At 43.2% G+C, this 16,749-nt stretch overlaps 2 protein-coding genes and 1 long non-coding RNA gene across 6 annotated transcripts in view; 2 read left to right on the top strand and 1 right to left on the bottom strand.

Moving 5' to 3' along the window:
• Positions 1 to 9,755, top strand: part of map3k20a (mitogen-activated protein kinase kinase kinase 20a) — a 24,435-nt gene extending 14,680 nt beyond the window's left edge. For 2 of the 4 annotated variants that reach the window (XM_086051210.1, XM_086051209.1), the window contains exons 12-21: positions 2,142 to 2,186; positions 2,260 to 2,290; positions 2,570 to 2,709; positions 2,799 to 2,861; positions 3,212 to 3,301; positions 7,120 to 7,236; positions 7,319 to 7,393; positions 7,478 to 7,558; positions 8,633 to 8,783; positions 8,858 to 9,755. In XM_086051210.1, coding sequence (XP_085907336.1) covers positions 2,142 to 2,186; positions 2,260 to 2,290; positions 2,570 to 2,709; positions 2,799 to 2,861; positions 3,212 to 3,301; positions 7,120 to 7,236; positions 7,319 to 7,393; positions 7,478 to 7,558; positions 8,633 to 8,783; positions 8,858 to 9,552 — 1,488 coding nt within the window. In that variant the 3' untranslated portion in view covers positions 9,553 to 9,755. The remainder of the gene's footprint in view (positions 1 to 2,141; positions 2,187 to 2,259; positions 2,291 to 2,569; positions 2,710 to 2,798; positions 2,862 to 3,211; positions 3,302 to 7,119; positions 7,237 to 7,318; positions 7,394 to 7,477; positions 7,559 to 8,632; positions 8,784 to 8,857) is intronic. The other 2 variants (XM_086051211.1, XM_086051212.1) reach the window with 1 other exon arrangement.
• Positions 1 to 13,763, bottom strand: part of LOC147136612 (uncharacterized) — a 17,435-nt gene extending 3,672 nt beyond the window's left edge. Inside the window, exon 1 of the long non-coding RNA XR_015089507.1 lies at positions 13,749 to 13,763. This is a non-coding gene — a long non-coding RNA (uncharacterized LOC147136612). The remainder of the gene's footprint in view (positions 1 to 13,748) is intronic.
• cdca7a (cell division cycle associated 7a) lies at positions 10,629 to 16,749 on the top strand. The gene is made up of 10 exons (XM_086051217.1): positions 10,629 to 10,741; positions 12,290 to 12,430; positions 12,532 to 12,654; positions 12,737 to 12,940; positions 13,015 to 13,089; positions 13,795 to 13,983; positions 14,068 to 14,196; positions 14,815 to 14,964; positions 15,057 to 15,193; positions 15,306 to 16,749. Exons 1-10 carry the CDS (start codon positions 10,631 to 10,633, stop codon positions 15,337 to 15,339), a joined length of 1,293 nt encoding a protein of 430 aa, XP_085907343.1. The 5' UTR covers positions 10,629 to 10,630; the 3' UTR covers positions 15,340 to 16,749.

The raw sequence follows: 16,749 nt of genomic DNA, 5'->3' as shown, positions 1-16,749 counted from the left end.
AAGGCCAATCTTTTATGATGAAATGACATTTTGCTGACATTAAGATTGGCCAATTTGTTCTGAATGTGGTGGAGTGCAGTTGTTGCGGCAGTCTCTCACCTACTGAGATGTCCTCGGGCCCTTGTGTGAAGTACTTAATAATAAGGCCAAAAATAATTTGATGTTTTAATAATTATAATGTTTCTGCGGATTTGACTGAAAAAAGACCGCTTGTACAGTATATTTACACATAATTCAACTATACGCTGTTCATTTCAAGGCATTGTTCGCATTGGAGCCTGGCAGATTGAATTTGCATTACTGTTGTATTATGTACGGCATTAGCTTCGTATTGTTGAAACACGCCTCCTTTGATTGCTTTCTTGTTCTCATTTGTCTTACGATACAGTTTAACACAAAAACATATTTACACATTTCTGGATTGTTTTGCCATCACGTGACATGTCCTCGACGCAAAATGAACACAGAAATGGCAGCTTCAGAAGATGAATGCTGAGGCACGAGTACCGCAGTGCCACAACAGAAATTCCTTTTCAGATTCGATAATCACTGTCATGTTTTCTGTATGCCAGCGGGACGCAAACTTTTTACACTAAGTGCCACCGAAAAAAAAAAAAAATGCTCGGCTCATGACCGACATTAAATTATAACAGTGCAAAAGTGTTTATCAAAAACGATTCAGAAAAAGTATATAAGGACTGCAACTAAAACAATTTTTAATCATCGATTAATCGACAGATCGGATAAAAAAAAAATCCATCCCTTTATTTAAAAACAGGACATTATTTCACATTTTTGATCATTAATAAGTTGTCGATGAATTGTTGCACCTATTTCATATCGTCGCTGTCCTGTGAAAAACACTTAGGTCCATTATTTTTCAATGTCCTTATTTTTACGTGAATGGTCTCTCCGCGTTACAGACATTGCATTCAAGTGAAAATTTTAAAAAAATGTCTGCAAAAAACAACCAAGAAAGTTGGGTCAAATTGACCCAAGTTGTGGATCAAACCATTTTTGACCCAAAATTGTTTTATTTTTAACACAACTGTTTTTAGAGTGTAACATTAGGCAGTTTGCATGTAGGAAAATGGAAAAGCTACTTAAATAGTGATTCATTAAAATGCAAAAACTATACCTATTTTTTGAAAAGCACTTCTAAATGATTTCACGCAAATGCATTGCACTTCAAAGTTAAATACAACCGAACTTGACGCATGACAGCTGTTTGAAATTCCTCCGCGGTTTTGCTCCACTTTTGATGTGCCTTTCTCACATAACATTTTGAGTTGCATTCCAAATAGTTTCGGAGTGGCTTCATTCCTTTTTCGATACCGTGGTGATGTACATGAGAACCCGGGGGTGATTATACATCCACAGAGAAACAACGTATAGAAAAACAACATACCGTACATCTTTCTCGACTAAAAGCTTTCTATGATCTCAATACCCAGCATGCCTTTAGTCCACATGGAGGCAGGCTGTGCGGGGGCGGACGGGGGGGTGTGTGTGTGTGTGTGGGGGGGGGGGGGGTGTTAGTGGTGGGTGGAACTGTGCAGATTCTACACAACGGCAAGTCACAAGTTTGAAGAAAGGACGCAAGCAGGTCCATTTGTTAAAGTGCTGTTCAAAATGTTCAAATTCCAAAGCGCAGCATGGAGGAGGCGGGAAGTGCTGGCGGGTCTTTCTGAGGCGGCGGGCTGCACCGAAATGTACGGCAGCAGCAGCAGCAGCAGCCACTGTTTATGGAGACCCGCATTCAGCTCTTAATCTGAAGGAGACGCTGAAAAGAGATGACTCCCTCACTTAGTCATCTTTGCTCCAATTTTCCTCAGCACCATTTCTGTCATTACGCGCCATTCTACCCATCACAATGACGGCGTCTTTATTTTGGCTGTCAAGTTTCTGCGTGATTACATTTATTGAGCAATAAATGATTTGTCATTCAAATGGATGGCGTCAGCGCGGGCAGACGGACGTTCGGGTCTGATCGAGACCATTAGAGGCCCGACGACCCCCCCCCCCCCCAAAAAAAAGTTGCTTGATTGAAAATGTGTCTGTTTTCCATTTTGGGAACATTTCCGCTTCCATTTCCCAAATTCTGTGGTTCTAACTTGTGTTTGTCTTTTGCCTCCGTGCAGCTGCTGCCTACTCTCGACATCTACACGTGGACAGAGGAGCATGTGGTCAGTGGGGTGATTACGCAACATGCTTGTTTTGTTGTTATTATACCGCTAACGTGATCATTGTGCCACGCAGTATTTCTGGATGCAGCAAATATTTGGCGAAGGTTTGTAGTATATTTTTCAAATTATTGACACATTTATCATTCATATCACACAATTCTGGATGAAAAATGGACCGATCCATTCTATTTGACATCAACTTAAAGTTTTGTACAAAACAACCCCCCAAAATTGTGCTGTTTTTTTTTTTTTTTATAAAACAAAACAAGAATGTGGGTCAAATTGACCCATTTAGTGGATCGGTCCATTTTTATTGTTATTTTTAACCCAACTGTTTTTAGAGTGTGAGTTTGATCCGACATTGACATTTTTTTTTCTCTTAGACGGTAGTACGTATGGCATGCACCTGTATGCCGACCTATTTCGCGACAATCACATTACCGGGAAAAGGCTCTTATTGCTGTCGGAGAACGACATGCGGGACATGGGCATCAGGTCCAAAGGTCACGTCATGCACCTGAAGGCAAGGCGAGGCGAGGCCAAACGTTGAGATGTTCCCATGATGCATTGGCACGACTTGTTGTGATTTATGTCATGTCTCCTCTTTGGCAGAGTGAAATTGAAAAGCTCACCAATGATTACCTCGGGCTGGTCCACTTTCCACCTCTGCTCAAGGTAGAATGTTCGAATGAAAGTTTTCTCTCTGACCTGTTTGCTTCTGTCCAAGTTGTTTTTATGAGGGCAATTGTAAACTATTGGGAGCCTTTTTTCTACTACTAAAGGTTTTACCTGCACAGCTCCCCAGGGGCCTGTGCAGGTTATGTTGTTTGAAAAAAATAAATAAATGATGGATGGTACTGTATAAACAAAAGTGAACGGCGATGATAAAAATGTGTCAAGAAGGAAAGAGAACAAAGAAAATATATACGGAGCATAAAAGTTGCTACAGCTCTCATTCTCATGAGATGGTACAGGTGTTCCTAATGTTTGAACTGAATTTTTTTTTTTTTACCTTTTCTTTCTAGGAGGAGCTTGAAAATGAAGTGGAAAGCAGTAAAAGTGTTCATCTGGAACTGGTCTTTGGGTACCACTGGAAGCCAGGCACAGGAAAATCTGTAAGTTGGTTACTTGACTGTACTTAAAGTCCCTGGAAAGCGAACTCAGACATTTCTTTTTAAATACATTATACACAATTGCTGAAAATGTCTGAGACTGAGAACTATTTACTTTTTAGCTTTATTTTTATTACATGATTGTGGAAGTAAAGCATGAATCTTTTTTTTTTTTTTTAACTATTTCACTTGGCTAGCTAGCTAGCTAGCAAGCTAGCATCAGAGGAGCTAGGAAGCTAGCTAGCTAGCAAGCTCTGCCTACACCGTGAAAATGCACCTTCCCTTCAGAGAGTCTTTAGTGCAGGTCCAGACCGATACAGATTTTTTTTTTTTTTTTTTTTTTTTAGGCCTATGTCGATTCCAATATTTGGCAGAATAAAATGACAAAAATATATAATGAATGAAATGAAAGAAATGAAGTTTTCTAGTTAATGAAGTTTCACAAAATTTAAATGGTGGTAACTGAAATTGTAATCTTTCCCTGATCATCTTTTATTGTAAGTTCAAAAAAGAAAAAAAGAAAAGTGCATCTAAATGCGGCATCTGGCCAGCAGGTCACCAATGTGAGGTGCCATTAGACAACGTAAAATCGTAATTTTGAATTGATTGCTTATCGACCATTGTATTTTAAAAAGTGCCCGATGCTAATGTATCAGAATGCCTTACACAGTATTAGCCCCAACAATCGGTCTATCTTCGTTGTTGCGGTATCGTTAGTTTCGTTTCGGCATAACAAAGATGCTGGACAAAAGAGCGTCCACTCTTCCGGGTGGAGGTATTTGATCGACAGTTGACTGTCATAATGTTTTTCTTTAGCGTATCGTAGCAAGGGAATGTTCTCCTATGTTGCCTCTCCGGCTGCTGAATAAAGTCAGCAATCAAGCGCGAGCACGATTACATTTGAAGAGGCAGAATTGTACGTAGGCGCAGGTGTTCCTAATAAAGTGGCCAGCGAGTTCAAGCGTACACAAAGAATGTGTTCAATCAATGAAGGCTGTTTTGTGACAGTCAAAAGCTTTTTTTTTTTTTTTTTTGCCCCGAGGATCCCTAATGATAGCTGTTACACTGACCATTAGAGGCATCACTATACAGGTAGAAAAGCAGACAGATAAACATGTCATTCTCCTCCATGTACCACATCCAGCAGACTCACTCGCAGCCATTTGTGAGCGAACCCCCCTCCATCCACCCCGCCCCCCCCACCCCCCCGGCTCTTCACTTGCCGTTCGAATTTAATCAAAAATAGCCCATTTAGCCAGAAGTCGTTTTCTTTTTAAAAGGAAAACGTTATTTAATCTTTCAGCTGTTCATTGTCCCATCATAAATAGTCCTCTTTCAGTGTGTTCGGCAGGGCTGAAACGAGCCTGCTAATTGCCTCCCATTTCTTCTGACATGTGGTGGTTTAGTGGGTCGAAAACACAGCGGGGAGAAGGAAACAGGAGGCTGAGAAAATGAGAGCTAATTATTTTCCCCTGCCTGGTGTCAGGTTCCGTGTCAGCCTTGTTTTTACAAACTGGAAGTTTTTTTTTTTTTTTTTCGGTGTGTGTGCACAAAATAAAACAAACCCACACTGCGCACCCCCCCCCCCCCCCCCCAATCTCCTCTTCGCCCCTCTTTGCTGGCGATGTCATGGAAGCAGCTGCACTTCTCAAAGACAAAAATGAGGGCCTCGCGATTGAGCGGCCACCATCTGACAGCCACTGAGGGTTCCCTGCTAATGAGGATATCACCGTGCAGCCAAGTGAAAGGTGCTGAATTATGTATGAGTTGTCATTATATGCACTCGGGGTCCAAGGCATCATTACGCGACATTGTTTCTGCCGGAGTGATTAGACTGGCGCCGACGCGGGAGCCCCAGTGCGAGCGTCCCGGGGCCAGCGCCGAGGCCACGGGTCTGTTTCCGAGCCAGCCGGCTTCTCTTTCGAGATCCCCCCCCCACCCCCGCAACCCCCACCCCCCCCCCACCCCAGCGGGAGAGGGCGAAGGCTCCTCAGACGAGTGTGTCAGCAGCGCTCCTCTGATGTCCTTCCCTGTGATCAGCGCACAATGGATCGGCCCGCACCCTGAACCCCGTGTGGTTAAGCGGTGACCCGCGGCGGGCGTTTGGGGATCGGCAGAATCACAACTGCTTCGTCAGCGTGTAGCGCGGGGGCGCGGTGCTATGTCATTGTCCGCAGTCGGACCCCCCCCCCCCCCCCGGTGAGGATGTGATGTGAGGATGAAAACAACCTCATCCGGTTTGATGGACAACAACTGGGCACTTTTGTGGTGCTTTTGGGTCAGTGTCACTCAAAAGTGCCTTCGGTGTGCTTGTTGAAATCATGCAGTCATGATGAAAATGCAGCACAATAATCAAATTCTGAATTTTATGAGACCAAACATTTGCACACAAAACATTTTTTCTCACTTTAATTGTATCTTCCCAACTGGATGTACGTACATGATTTTGGCAATTCCCACACGCTGCTCTGCATCTCACATTGGTGAAATGATGCTAAGTCCAACATTTTTTTTTTTTTTTTACATAATTTTACCGTCCAAAATAATGATCCAAACAAGTCGTCTTCAGATTGATCATTTTGCATGCATCCCTGACAATGCTGTCCACTCTGTCATTACGCGGTTGTTGTTGTTGTTGTTGTTATCCTTTAAATGCCCTTTTTAAGAAACCCTCAGATGGCTTCAGCGACATTACGACCAGCGTTTTAGCTGACACCGAAAATGTGTACACTTACGGTCCCCTCCGAAAGAATTGTAACAGCAAGGTCAAGTCGACAAAACCAATTCATCTGACAATTTACATAAACATGCATCCAAACGAATTGATGGAAGCTTCATCGTGCGACAATGACCCCAAAACACGCCCCCGAAACAAACACGAACTAGAAGAGGCTGCAGTAAAGGCCTGGAAAAACATTTCAAATGAAGAATGCAACAGTTTAGTGAAGTCAGTGTGTCGCAGGCTCGATGCGGTTATTGCAAGCAAGGTTTGGGCCACCGAAAATTAAATGTTGTTCCCTTGACGTTCATTTAAAAATGCCTGTTCCAGTATTTTGGGTGGCTTTAACCAAAAGGTGCTTTGGTCAGTTGTTGAACACACCTCATGTAAATACCATGAAATAAAAAGATGGACGAGTAAACTTTTGTTTCATATTCAACTTTTGATCTCAACCCAAATGTCTTCAGCACTCAACAAAAACAAAAGGAATTGACGTTGCTGTTCCAGTACTTACAGGAGGGCCTTGAAATGTTTTCTCATTTTCATCATAGTATACGATAAGTGTGAAGGGAGTCAAGCTGAAGCATGTCCAGTCTGCCATAGTAAAAAATATCAATTGATAATGCACGGAGATGGCCTCCACAACTTGGATTTTGTTAAACGGCTTGCTAACCGAATCATGTCGCTAAGTGAAGGTCGCCCATGTGCTCATTAAATGCTAACCTTCGCCACAATTGTCACCCCTGTCAGCAAGCTCACGTGCAGCATTTTGCCGTTTGTTTGTATGTACATTGTCGGCTTGCGTAACAATGAATATAAAGTTTCAGTGGGCAATCTCCACTTTTTGGGGGGTGAAGCGGAAACATCTCAAAAGCAGCTTATGTTGTTGCTATGCCTCTATTACTGTTGGAAAGCTTTTTCATTTTACCGAGGCAGTGCCACAGAACTCCCTCTAGGTTGTGCTGTTGCTTCACATACAAAAGTTCTCCACAGAGAAAAGTGGCACGCTCAATTATTTTATTTCAGGCTTGCAATCAGGCGTCATTTGCTGAGTGCACTAGACTGCCCGCTGTGTCTTACAATGAACTATTTCCCTGTTCAGGACTGCAAGTGGAAAATGTTCCTGGAACTTGACGGCGACGACGTGGCTTTAACTTACATCAAAGATGTCATTTTTAGCCCCAATCGACAGGATGTGGAGTCCACGCGGATGACCAAGGTTTTGCGTTTTGCATTTTGCATTTGTCCTCCCTCCTTCTTGTTTGTATCCCACTGACGGACAAATTCCACGTAAAACGCAGCCCCCGTTTGTGATGGACAAATGGATCGTCGGGGTACAGCCCAACCAGAAAGTGGACTACACAGTCAGCTATAAGGTGAAGAAAGGAGACCTGTCACTCACTAAGCAATAACGCACGATTCAGTTCAGTTCTGGTTCTCAACTTTTTGTGTTGTCAAAGGTCGGGAGTGCACCAAAAGAACTGATCCGGTTTTTGGCAACTTTGAAAATCGGCGACTTCATGCGCCAGTGGAAACGGAAAGTGGGCAACAATTATTGGTTTAGGTGCCATCTTATTGCATCTTGATGCCAAGGGACTATGTTGAAGCGAGGGGAGGAGCTTTGTTTTGTCACTATATGAATTATTATTGTATTATATATTATAATAATAAAATATATTATTATTATAATATATAATATAATAGTATATTATAATGAAATATATTATTATATAATATATAATATAATCATATATTATAATAAAATATATTATTATATAATATGATAATATATTATAGTAAAATATATTATTATAGCACTATAGTTTGTCACTCACTTCAATAGTTTCTTCACACCAAAATGGCGCCAAAGCAATACTCAAAAATAGCAATTAGGTGATTTTTTTCAGCAGCAAATGAAGGATAGGTTCACTCTAAAAACAATTGGGTCAAAAATAACCCAATATTGGTCAAAAAGGGACTGACCCAACTTTTTTTTTGTTATTCATTTAACCCAGGAGTCTTCAATCCTGTTCCTCGAGGGCCGATGTCCTGCCTGTTTTCCATCTCTCCCTGCTACGGATAGTCACCAAAGGTCTGCAGAAGCTGGATAACGATCCTGATCATTTGAATCAGGTGTGTGTTGCCGCAGGGACAGGTGGAAAACAGGCAGGACACCGGCCCTCGGGCAACAGGATTGAAGACCCCTGATTTAACCCAAACACTGGGTCAAACGAATAACCTACAAAATAATATGAGTAACCCAAAAAAGTTGGGGCGGTCCCTTTTTGGACCATATTTAGTCATTTTTGACCCAACTGTTTTTACAGCGATCCAAAAATAATTCAGCGATATGTGAACGTTTGCAACCCGACAAACAACCCAAATTTTTGGGCTGTTTAGTGCAAGAACAACCCAACAACCACATTTTTCGGGTTGTTTTATGGGTTACTCATTTTGACCCAGTTTTGACTAACCCCCAAAAGTTGGCTTCGTAATTGGGCTATTTTCAAGCCAACCGTTTTGGGAATACTTCTCAAAATCTCACAATAGCAAAGTGACCTGTAGTGTTTGGGTGGAAATAGGTCTTAACTGTCCTTCCAAACATGTCATTGCAGAGTAATGTGAGGTTACCAAAGTCAACTAAACACAGCTGCCCCATGACGTGGCGTTCAAGTGGTGGACAGGATGCCATCGAAACGGTGGAGCTTGTCATCGAACCCACACCTGTTCACTTTGACTTGAGCCCCAGGAACAGGAATAACTCTGGTAAGACGTGAAACAAAAATGGACTCGTCCATTTAGCTCCCCGTCACAACACCGTCGGTGTCGTGTCGTTTTAGACATCGATGAAGCTTGGATGCGCAGCGTGAGGCTTCGGCAGATCGTCAGGCAGAAAACGCAGCAGCCTACCGCCGCCCTCCCCACCTTCACCAGCTCGGGGGCCCGCACGCTCCCTCAGTTCCTGTCCGCGCACGAGAGCCAGGCGTCGTCTTACGCGGCGGCGGCGCGGCGCTCGCCCAACCGCGCCCCCGTCAGCCCCTGGAACGACTCGCGCAGCTGCTCGCCCACCGCCGGCCTGTCGGCAAAACTGTCGCCGCTCTACTTGGGGTCGAAGGGCAGCAGCCCGTGCAGCACCACGTCGGAGGGCATGTCGGAACGAGAGCGGCCCCTCAGCGCGGGCGTAGTGCTCGAGTACAGACGGCAGGGCTTTTTTGGCAGCGCGGCGGGTCAAGGGAGGGGCAATACGAGAGGAGGCCAAAGCGGCCATAAAGGCAACAAAAGCCCCCGACAGCAAGCGAGGCCGCGGTCCTACAGTTACAGCGCCGCGGCGCAGATCCGCCCGCACGTAATACCCGGTATCATGTCAGTGACGGAAAGCCCCAACGAGGAGAGCGAGGATGCCAAAGCCAGCAGCGACGGCGGCTGGATCAAAGTGGAGCGCCACAAAAGGTTGCCGCGACAGGACAATAAAGCGGTCAGAGGTCGGCCGAGGAGGGGAGGGCGGGGAGGACGCGGCGCTGGCGGGAGGACTTAATACGGCACGCAGCGTTCATGTCAGCAACTGAATGTGTTTACCATGTAAATACGATTTCGATACGTGCTCTAAAAGGAACGTTTTTTATAAGGGAGATGTATATGAATGAATTGTGATTTTTTTTTTTTTTTTAGACGGCTGCTTGTATTGCTAATTTAAACAATGCTTAAAATATATTTATTAAAGTTACAACATGCTTAAGAGTTGTTGCTCTTTCTTTACTCACTATACTAATATTGTGTTACTAATTAAATGCCATTTTGCTAGTAAGCATATCACATAAAAAAAAAACATGCATCAAATTTTGTGTTTTTCAAAGGTATGAATCACTTTTACTATTTGTTTCCTGCAGTTATAATCTTTAACAAAACCCTTTTTTTGAATGTAGGTACTGTACCTTACCCTAAACTGCTACATATTCATGTCATTAAACAAAAAGCTTGCCATGAAACTTAGGACGAGTAGGGCACATGCAGATCCAATTTCATGTTACTGTCGCCAAGCCACCCAGTAAAAGATTAAGCAAATTACATATTTTTTTAAGACATACAATGCGTTCGTTTTAATTTCAATCAAATGAGATGTAAATACTCCATTATACATTTCTCAAACTATTCCAAGACATTTGTCGAGAATAAAGTTGGAAACATGTATTCTCTCAATTCCTCTGTAGATTGCAGAAACACTCAAAGTTGAAAGTCAAGTCTTTGGGGTAGAGTCATCCACCCAGTAAATATTAAACAGCAGATTATAAACAGGAATCGAAGTTGGAGGGAAATCACTTTTTACCCGCCTTGTATGCAAATTTAAACGTGAAAAAAATTCGCGCCACGCGCAAGCACATGGAAGATACATACACTTCCGTGTAATAAATTAAACCTTTTTTCAGCGGTGTTGTTCAAATACAAATAGATATGATGTGTTATCGATAGTGAGTTTAATACGAGGAACACATTGTCCGTCATACACAAAGAAACATTAACTATTCCTTTTAAACGTTGAATTAATTTTATTCAGCTTCCAGGACGTTCCAGCGGCGCGGGAAACGAATGTGAACAGCGCGCGCTCCCGGGGGCGGATGTGCATTGTTCCCTGCAGAGCTCAAGAGCCGAGTGACAGTACGGGTCCACTTTCTGCCTGCGTCCGACTAACTACTTCGAAGACTAAAATGCCGTGCACACGCTCAAAGGTAACACCAAATGTTTGCTTTTTTTGTGTCCTGTTTTATTGAGTAATTCCAAACTAACTTTTGTTTTACATCACGTCAATGTTTCTCATTTGTTTGCTGACTGTGAACTACTCTCTTTCATTCAAACTTGCTACAAGAATCGTATTAAGGTTGTAGAACCTTAGCAAAAGTAAACATTTCAATATTTGACTAGTAGGCTAGTTTAACTTTAGCACGTCTGCACAGAGGCACAGTACTGCTTTGTATTTCGAATCAGTTGGCTCGTGCATCGTAGGTCAATGCAAGTAATAATTTACGGTAAAAAAAAAGCCTTGTCAGGTTGTTTTGATGGAGTTACTGCGCAAATATGAGCAAATTTGGGATCAAACGTCAATCTTTTCATAAATACATGTCTTATTTCAGCCACTCCCTGATGACAAATACTATCATTCAAAAGTTTAAGACCAACCCAACTTTTTTAAAGAAAAGCACAATTTAAACCACCGCATTGTAGACCTTATTTGTGATTTAATGTAATCTTCAATGAAATAGATGGTTTGGCATTTCTTCTAAAAGTAAGGACATTTCTCACCCCCAAATCAGGCAGAATTAGTGAAAAATGTGATTGTCCGAATAGGGATGAAGTCCTAATTTCCTTTGCTGCTATATTTTCTTTCATGATTGTGTTATTCTGAAATGCCTCCAATCGTAGTTTAATTTCAAGGCGTTTTTATGTGGGGGAAAAAAAAACCAACAAAAAAACTGAACATGTATAGTAAGGCGTTTATTTTTCGTGAAAAGAACATCCATGTATATATAGTAAGGCGTTTTTTTGGGGGGGGGAACAACAACAAAAAACGACCATGTATAGAGGGCGTTTTGGGGGAAAAAATAACCATGTATAGTAAGGCGTTTTTTGTGGGAAAAAAAACCCCCGACCATATATAGTAAGGCGTTTTTTTTGTGAAAAAAAACAACCATTATAGTAAGGTGTTTTTGGGGAAAAAACCCTCAACCATGTAGTAAGGGGTTTTGGGGGAAAAAACGACCATATATAGTAAGGCGTTTTTTGTGAAAAAAACAACAACACCCATGTATACTAAGGCGTTTTGTGGGGAAAAAAAGCGACCATGTATAGTAAGGCGTTTTTTGTGAAATAAAACAACCATGTATAGTACAGCGTTTTTTGTGAAAAAAAAAAAAAAAGCGACCATGTATAGTAAAGCGTTTTTGGGGGAAAAACGACCATGTATAGTAAGGCATTTTTGTGAAATAAAACGACCATGTATAGTACAGCGTTTTTTGTAAAAAAAAAAAAAAAAAAAAAACGACCATGTATAGTAAGGCGTTTTTGGGGGAAAAACGACCATGTATAGTAAGGCGTCTTTTCTGCTGTGCCCAATTATTTACAACTGACGGTACGCACGCGTTGACGTCTTGACATGATCGTATTAAACGTGGTCGACGCTATGTTGTGCGGGCCGACGTATTTACGTCATCGGCGTAGTCGACTAAGTCGACTAGTCGGGACGGCCCTAGTTTAATTGTGTCTCCATTACTTGACCACAGAGTGCAGCAGCCCAGCCTCCCTCCACCAGGATGAGCTTGAGGAGCTTCCGCAGCGTCCCCCTGGTTACCATGGAGACATCCTCCTCTTCCTCCGACGACAGCTGCGACAGTTTTGGCTCCGATGGAGGCTTTGCAAATACGGTAATAACACGTATATTGTTACCGGGCAGCGATTTAATGTGAAGCCTCTGCGCAGTGGCGCGAATGACAGTTTTTATTTATTTTATTATTTTTAATTTTAGAGGAGCAGCTCCCGACTGTCGAGACGGTTGCCCGACAAGCCGAAAGCTCTGGAGGCCACTGCGGAGGAAGACGCGCGCACTGGGTTTGAGGAGGAGCTCATCAACACTCAGATGAAAGCGATGGTGAGTTTAAACCAAGGCATGGGTGAACATATTTCATCATTTTAGGGTGAAAACTCATCAAAAAAAGTATGTTTCCTCCCAGAAAGTAGATCCCGATGCGGAGCCCGCGAGACGCGGTCGCAGGTGCAAGCTTTTGAAGGTGGCCCTTTCCTTCCCGACCCGAAAGGCGGGCGCCAAGAGGCCCGCGTCCGAACCCCTCCCTCAACCCCAATTGCTGGACTCTGATGAGGAAGAGGAGAACTTCATGGCCAAGAGAGCCCTGAATATTAAAGAGAACAAAGAAATGGTAGCGAAGACCTTTATCCAAGGTGACCTGATCAGCCTGGTTTGCGTGTGTCACTCATCCCTGTTTTGTTTCAGCTCGCTCAGCTGATGGCAGAGCTCAACAAAGTACCAGGGCTCTTCCCAAAACGAATGACCTCTGCATCCACAACGGTAAAATAACACCCGCACAATCCAGTAAAACAACCCGTCGTGCACATAGTGACTAGTGCCACCCACAACAGGTGAAGATCCTTGAAAAAGAGACCATTAAAACATTTTTTTTATATAGTTTCACCGCTTACAAGCTCTTTAAACACATTTACATGTATTAAAACACACTTAAGTTTATTACAATAAAGTTTATAAGTATTTCTTAGCGCCCGTTTGCTTCCTTCATAGACTTTGGCCCACCTAAACGCCTGCTAGCTTAACTGCTAACACGTAATGCGAAACGCCAAAGACAAACGGAAATTAGCATACTTTTTTACGGTAGTTGTAAACCTTCACACAACTGCTACTTTAACATACACACACACGGAGCAGCAGCACATACAACAAATTGCATATTTAAACACCGAAACGTTAAGCCAAACCATTTAAATGGGTCCAACAAAATTCCGCTAGCTTAACGCCAACATACTGTAGCCTATGATGTGAAATGCCATCGATAAATGGAAGTTAGCGTCGATGGTACAGGAGTTATAAACCTTCAAACAACTTTTCATTTAACACACGGAGCAGAAACACATACAAACAGGCATATTCGTTGTGGGCGGAAAATAATGACTATTAAGTGGAAATTACATTAGAAGTAGTTAGCGCCAACCTACCAGCTCAGAATACTTTCTGATACTGCGCATCCTCATAACTTTCCAGAGCCGACGTGCACCTCGGCGCTCCATGCCCGAATCTTCGAGGAGGAGCTCGGAGCGTCTGTCTCGGCCCCACACTCGCTCCCGCACGCTCGTGGACGGGCCGCCCAGCCCCACACCGGAGGAGGAAGAACCGGAGGACAAGTTCAGCCTGGTGCGACGAAGCCGCTGCTACGAAGAAGCGGATGAGCCGGTGAGCTGCGTTGTTTGGCGTTGGGGCTATGTCTGTTGTTGACGCTGCTAGCAAAGCTAACGGCTAATCTTATTTGGTGTGCAGGTCCGCCGGCGCTCTTGCAACGGCACCAAGGCCTTCCCTCACGTGGTGCGACCCGTAGATGAGGTCACCGAGGACGAGCTTGAGCGCATTTGCTACAACGTGCGGGAGAAGGTGTACAACACCGTCACTGTGAGTTCAGCGCGTGTGTGATTCCCACCCACTAAGATATTATTTGTACTACCAGTGACGTAGAGTGACAAGCGCAACAATCAAATGCTCCTCCACGAAATGGGAGAAGTTAAAATTAACCCGTGTAAATCTGCGAGTAGTTGACACCCCCCCAAATGGTTTTTAATTGCCAGTCAAGTTGGCGACAAAGAACTACTTTTATATAAATGAGCCCTTCAACTGACTTCAATGTACAGTAATTCCTTGGCCCCAAGATGGTGGCAAAGCACTTTTTGCCGAAAGGAAGCTCCTCAACTCACTTCAACATAGTGCCTTGGCACTGAGATGGCGGCAAGGCACTACATTTATCCAAATGAAGCCCTTCAACTCACTTCAACATACAGTACTTCCTTGGTCCCAAGATGGTGGCAAAGCACTGCTTTTGTCTAAATGAAGACCCTCGACCCATTCAACATAATTCCTTTGCCCCAAGATAGCAGAAAAGCTCTACTACCCAAGCTAGCACTACTTTTGTCCAAGCGAAGCTCCTGAACTCACTTCAACAAAGCTCTACTTCCACTTTTTTTAATTAATTAATTTATTTTTTTTTAAAGCCTTTTTTCTCCGTCTCTCCTATAGGGGACCACTTGCCACCAGTGCCGCCAGAAAACAATCGACACCAAAACCAACTGCCGCAATCCCGAATGCGTCGGCGTCCGGGGTCAGTTCTGCGGCCCGTGTCTTCGGAACCGCTACGGGGAAGAAGTGCGAGATGCTCTGCTGGACGCGGTGAGTTCCGAAAAGATGGCGCGCGTGTTCGCCGCCTCGTTCCGTGAAACGTTGTGCGCATGTCTCACGCGTGCCTTCTTCGTCCCCGACAGGACTGGCGCTGCCCGCCGTGCCGGGGCATCTGTAACTGCAGCTTCTGCCGCGCCCGCGAAGGCCGCTGCGCCACCGGAGTGCTGGTCTATCTGGCCAAATATCACGGCTTTGACAATGTTCATGCCTACCTGAGAAGGTGACGGATGCTTTATTGATGAGAAATATATATATATACACAGTGTATATTGTTTTTGAATAGTGTTTGTTTGATGTTGTAGTATTGATTGTTGTTGTTGTCATCTTTGCAGTTTGAAGAAGGAGCTGGAAGGGATTAGCGAGTGACGGCGACGCCGGACTACAAACTTTGACACTTTTGTGCTGTCGGATGATCATCTTTTTCATTCTTGGATTTGAAACGAATACCCGAGTTGATCATCTGGGAGAGTTAGCACGTTTTGATTAATGACTGTTTTTGCTGTTAATTTGGCAATGTTTGGAATGAACGTTTACTGGTTTTCACAGTTCAAAATACACCTGCACCAGTATTTTCTGTATTTTAAAGTTCAATAGCAGCCTGAAAAGAAACTTATTTGGTGGGCATTCATTCAATTCTTTTATGACCACAGTCGGTTTTACTTCTGTTTAATTAATATAATTACGAACTTGATAAAATACTTAATGTTTTTTTTTTTCTCTCAGTGCTTCTTTAGCTTAACCTATAAAGGGGAAGTCAACCCCAAAAATGCCATCTCGGGCAGCCATTTTGTCACTTTCTGTCAACTTCAAAATGACATCACAGTTGCTCGGGTAACACCCAATCACAGCTCACCTATCTTCTGAAGCTGAGCCATGATTGGTCGTTACCTGAGCTCTGAGCAACTGTGATGTCATTTTCAGTCGACAGCAAGTGACAAAATGGTCGCCCCGTGAGATGGACAAACATGGGTGGATTTGACTACGTAACTCATATTCTGCAAACACAATATCAATCAGAATGCCGTGTTTACACTGGAGAGGTTCCACATATTATTGAAAAGAACATTTTTGGGTCGACTTCCACTTAAAACATTGACTGATAATGCCATTATATTGTTTTTTTATATACAGTAGAATTGTCCAACTTAATTGAATCAAGGTAGACATTCCAATTACGTAAAATTGGATAATTCCCCATGGCGCACCTGGTTGGCATTCCAAAATGTGACGATTTTCAGCAGCAAATATAAATACTGTATGTACTTTCTAGAACTGCTGTCTTTTACATTGTTTTAAATGTAGATGTCACACAGTGGTCTCTGCTTGAACCTGTTTTTTTTTTTTTTAATTTTTCTCAATTTTCTCGTAAATGGGTTTCCATGTTAAAAAATGCGACCTGTTAGCTTTCCCAATGTGTCCTGCGGAAGGGCACAGGCCGGGGTCCACTGCGCGCTTGGAGCTCGATATGATGTACTGTACCGCTCACATCTCTTTCATTAGATAACCGCCGCTAATGGCGTGGAAACAATTAGCACTCTCTAATGGGAGTCTTGTACCTGTAAATCATTCGATCCTGCGCTCGCTCTGGCTCATTTTGTGCTCACCCTTGTGATTCTGGCCACATGACTGGAATTTTAACCCGCTGTTGGACTGCTTTCAGGCATATTTCATTCAGCTCAGGTTGAGTCATTTCTGGTTGTAACATGTTTACTGAACTGCACATCTTTTATTAAAGTCATAAGTCTTTGCAGAAACAAAGTGCCGCCTCTGACTTAG

The sequence above is a fragment of the Filicampus tigris genome, chromosome 14 (genome assembly GCF_054856515.1).
Source record: "Filicampus tigris isolate MCC_2025a chromosome 14, RoL_Ftig_1.0, whole genome shotgun sequence".
NCBI classification, from domain to species: Eukaryota; Metazoa; Chordata; class Actinopteri; order Syngnathiformes; family Syngnathidae; genus Filicampus; species Filicampus tigris.
Note: the sequence above shows the minus strand (reverse complement) of the source record. Positions and strands in the feature narration are given on the sequence as shown.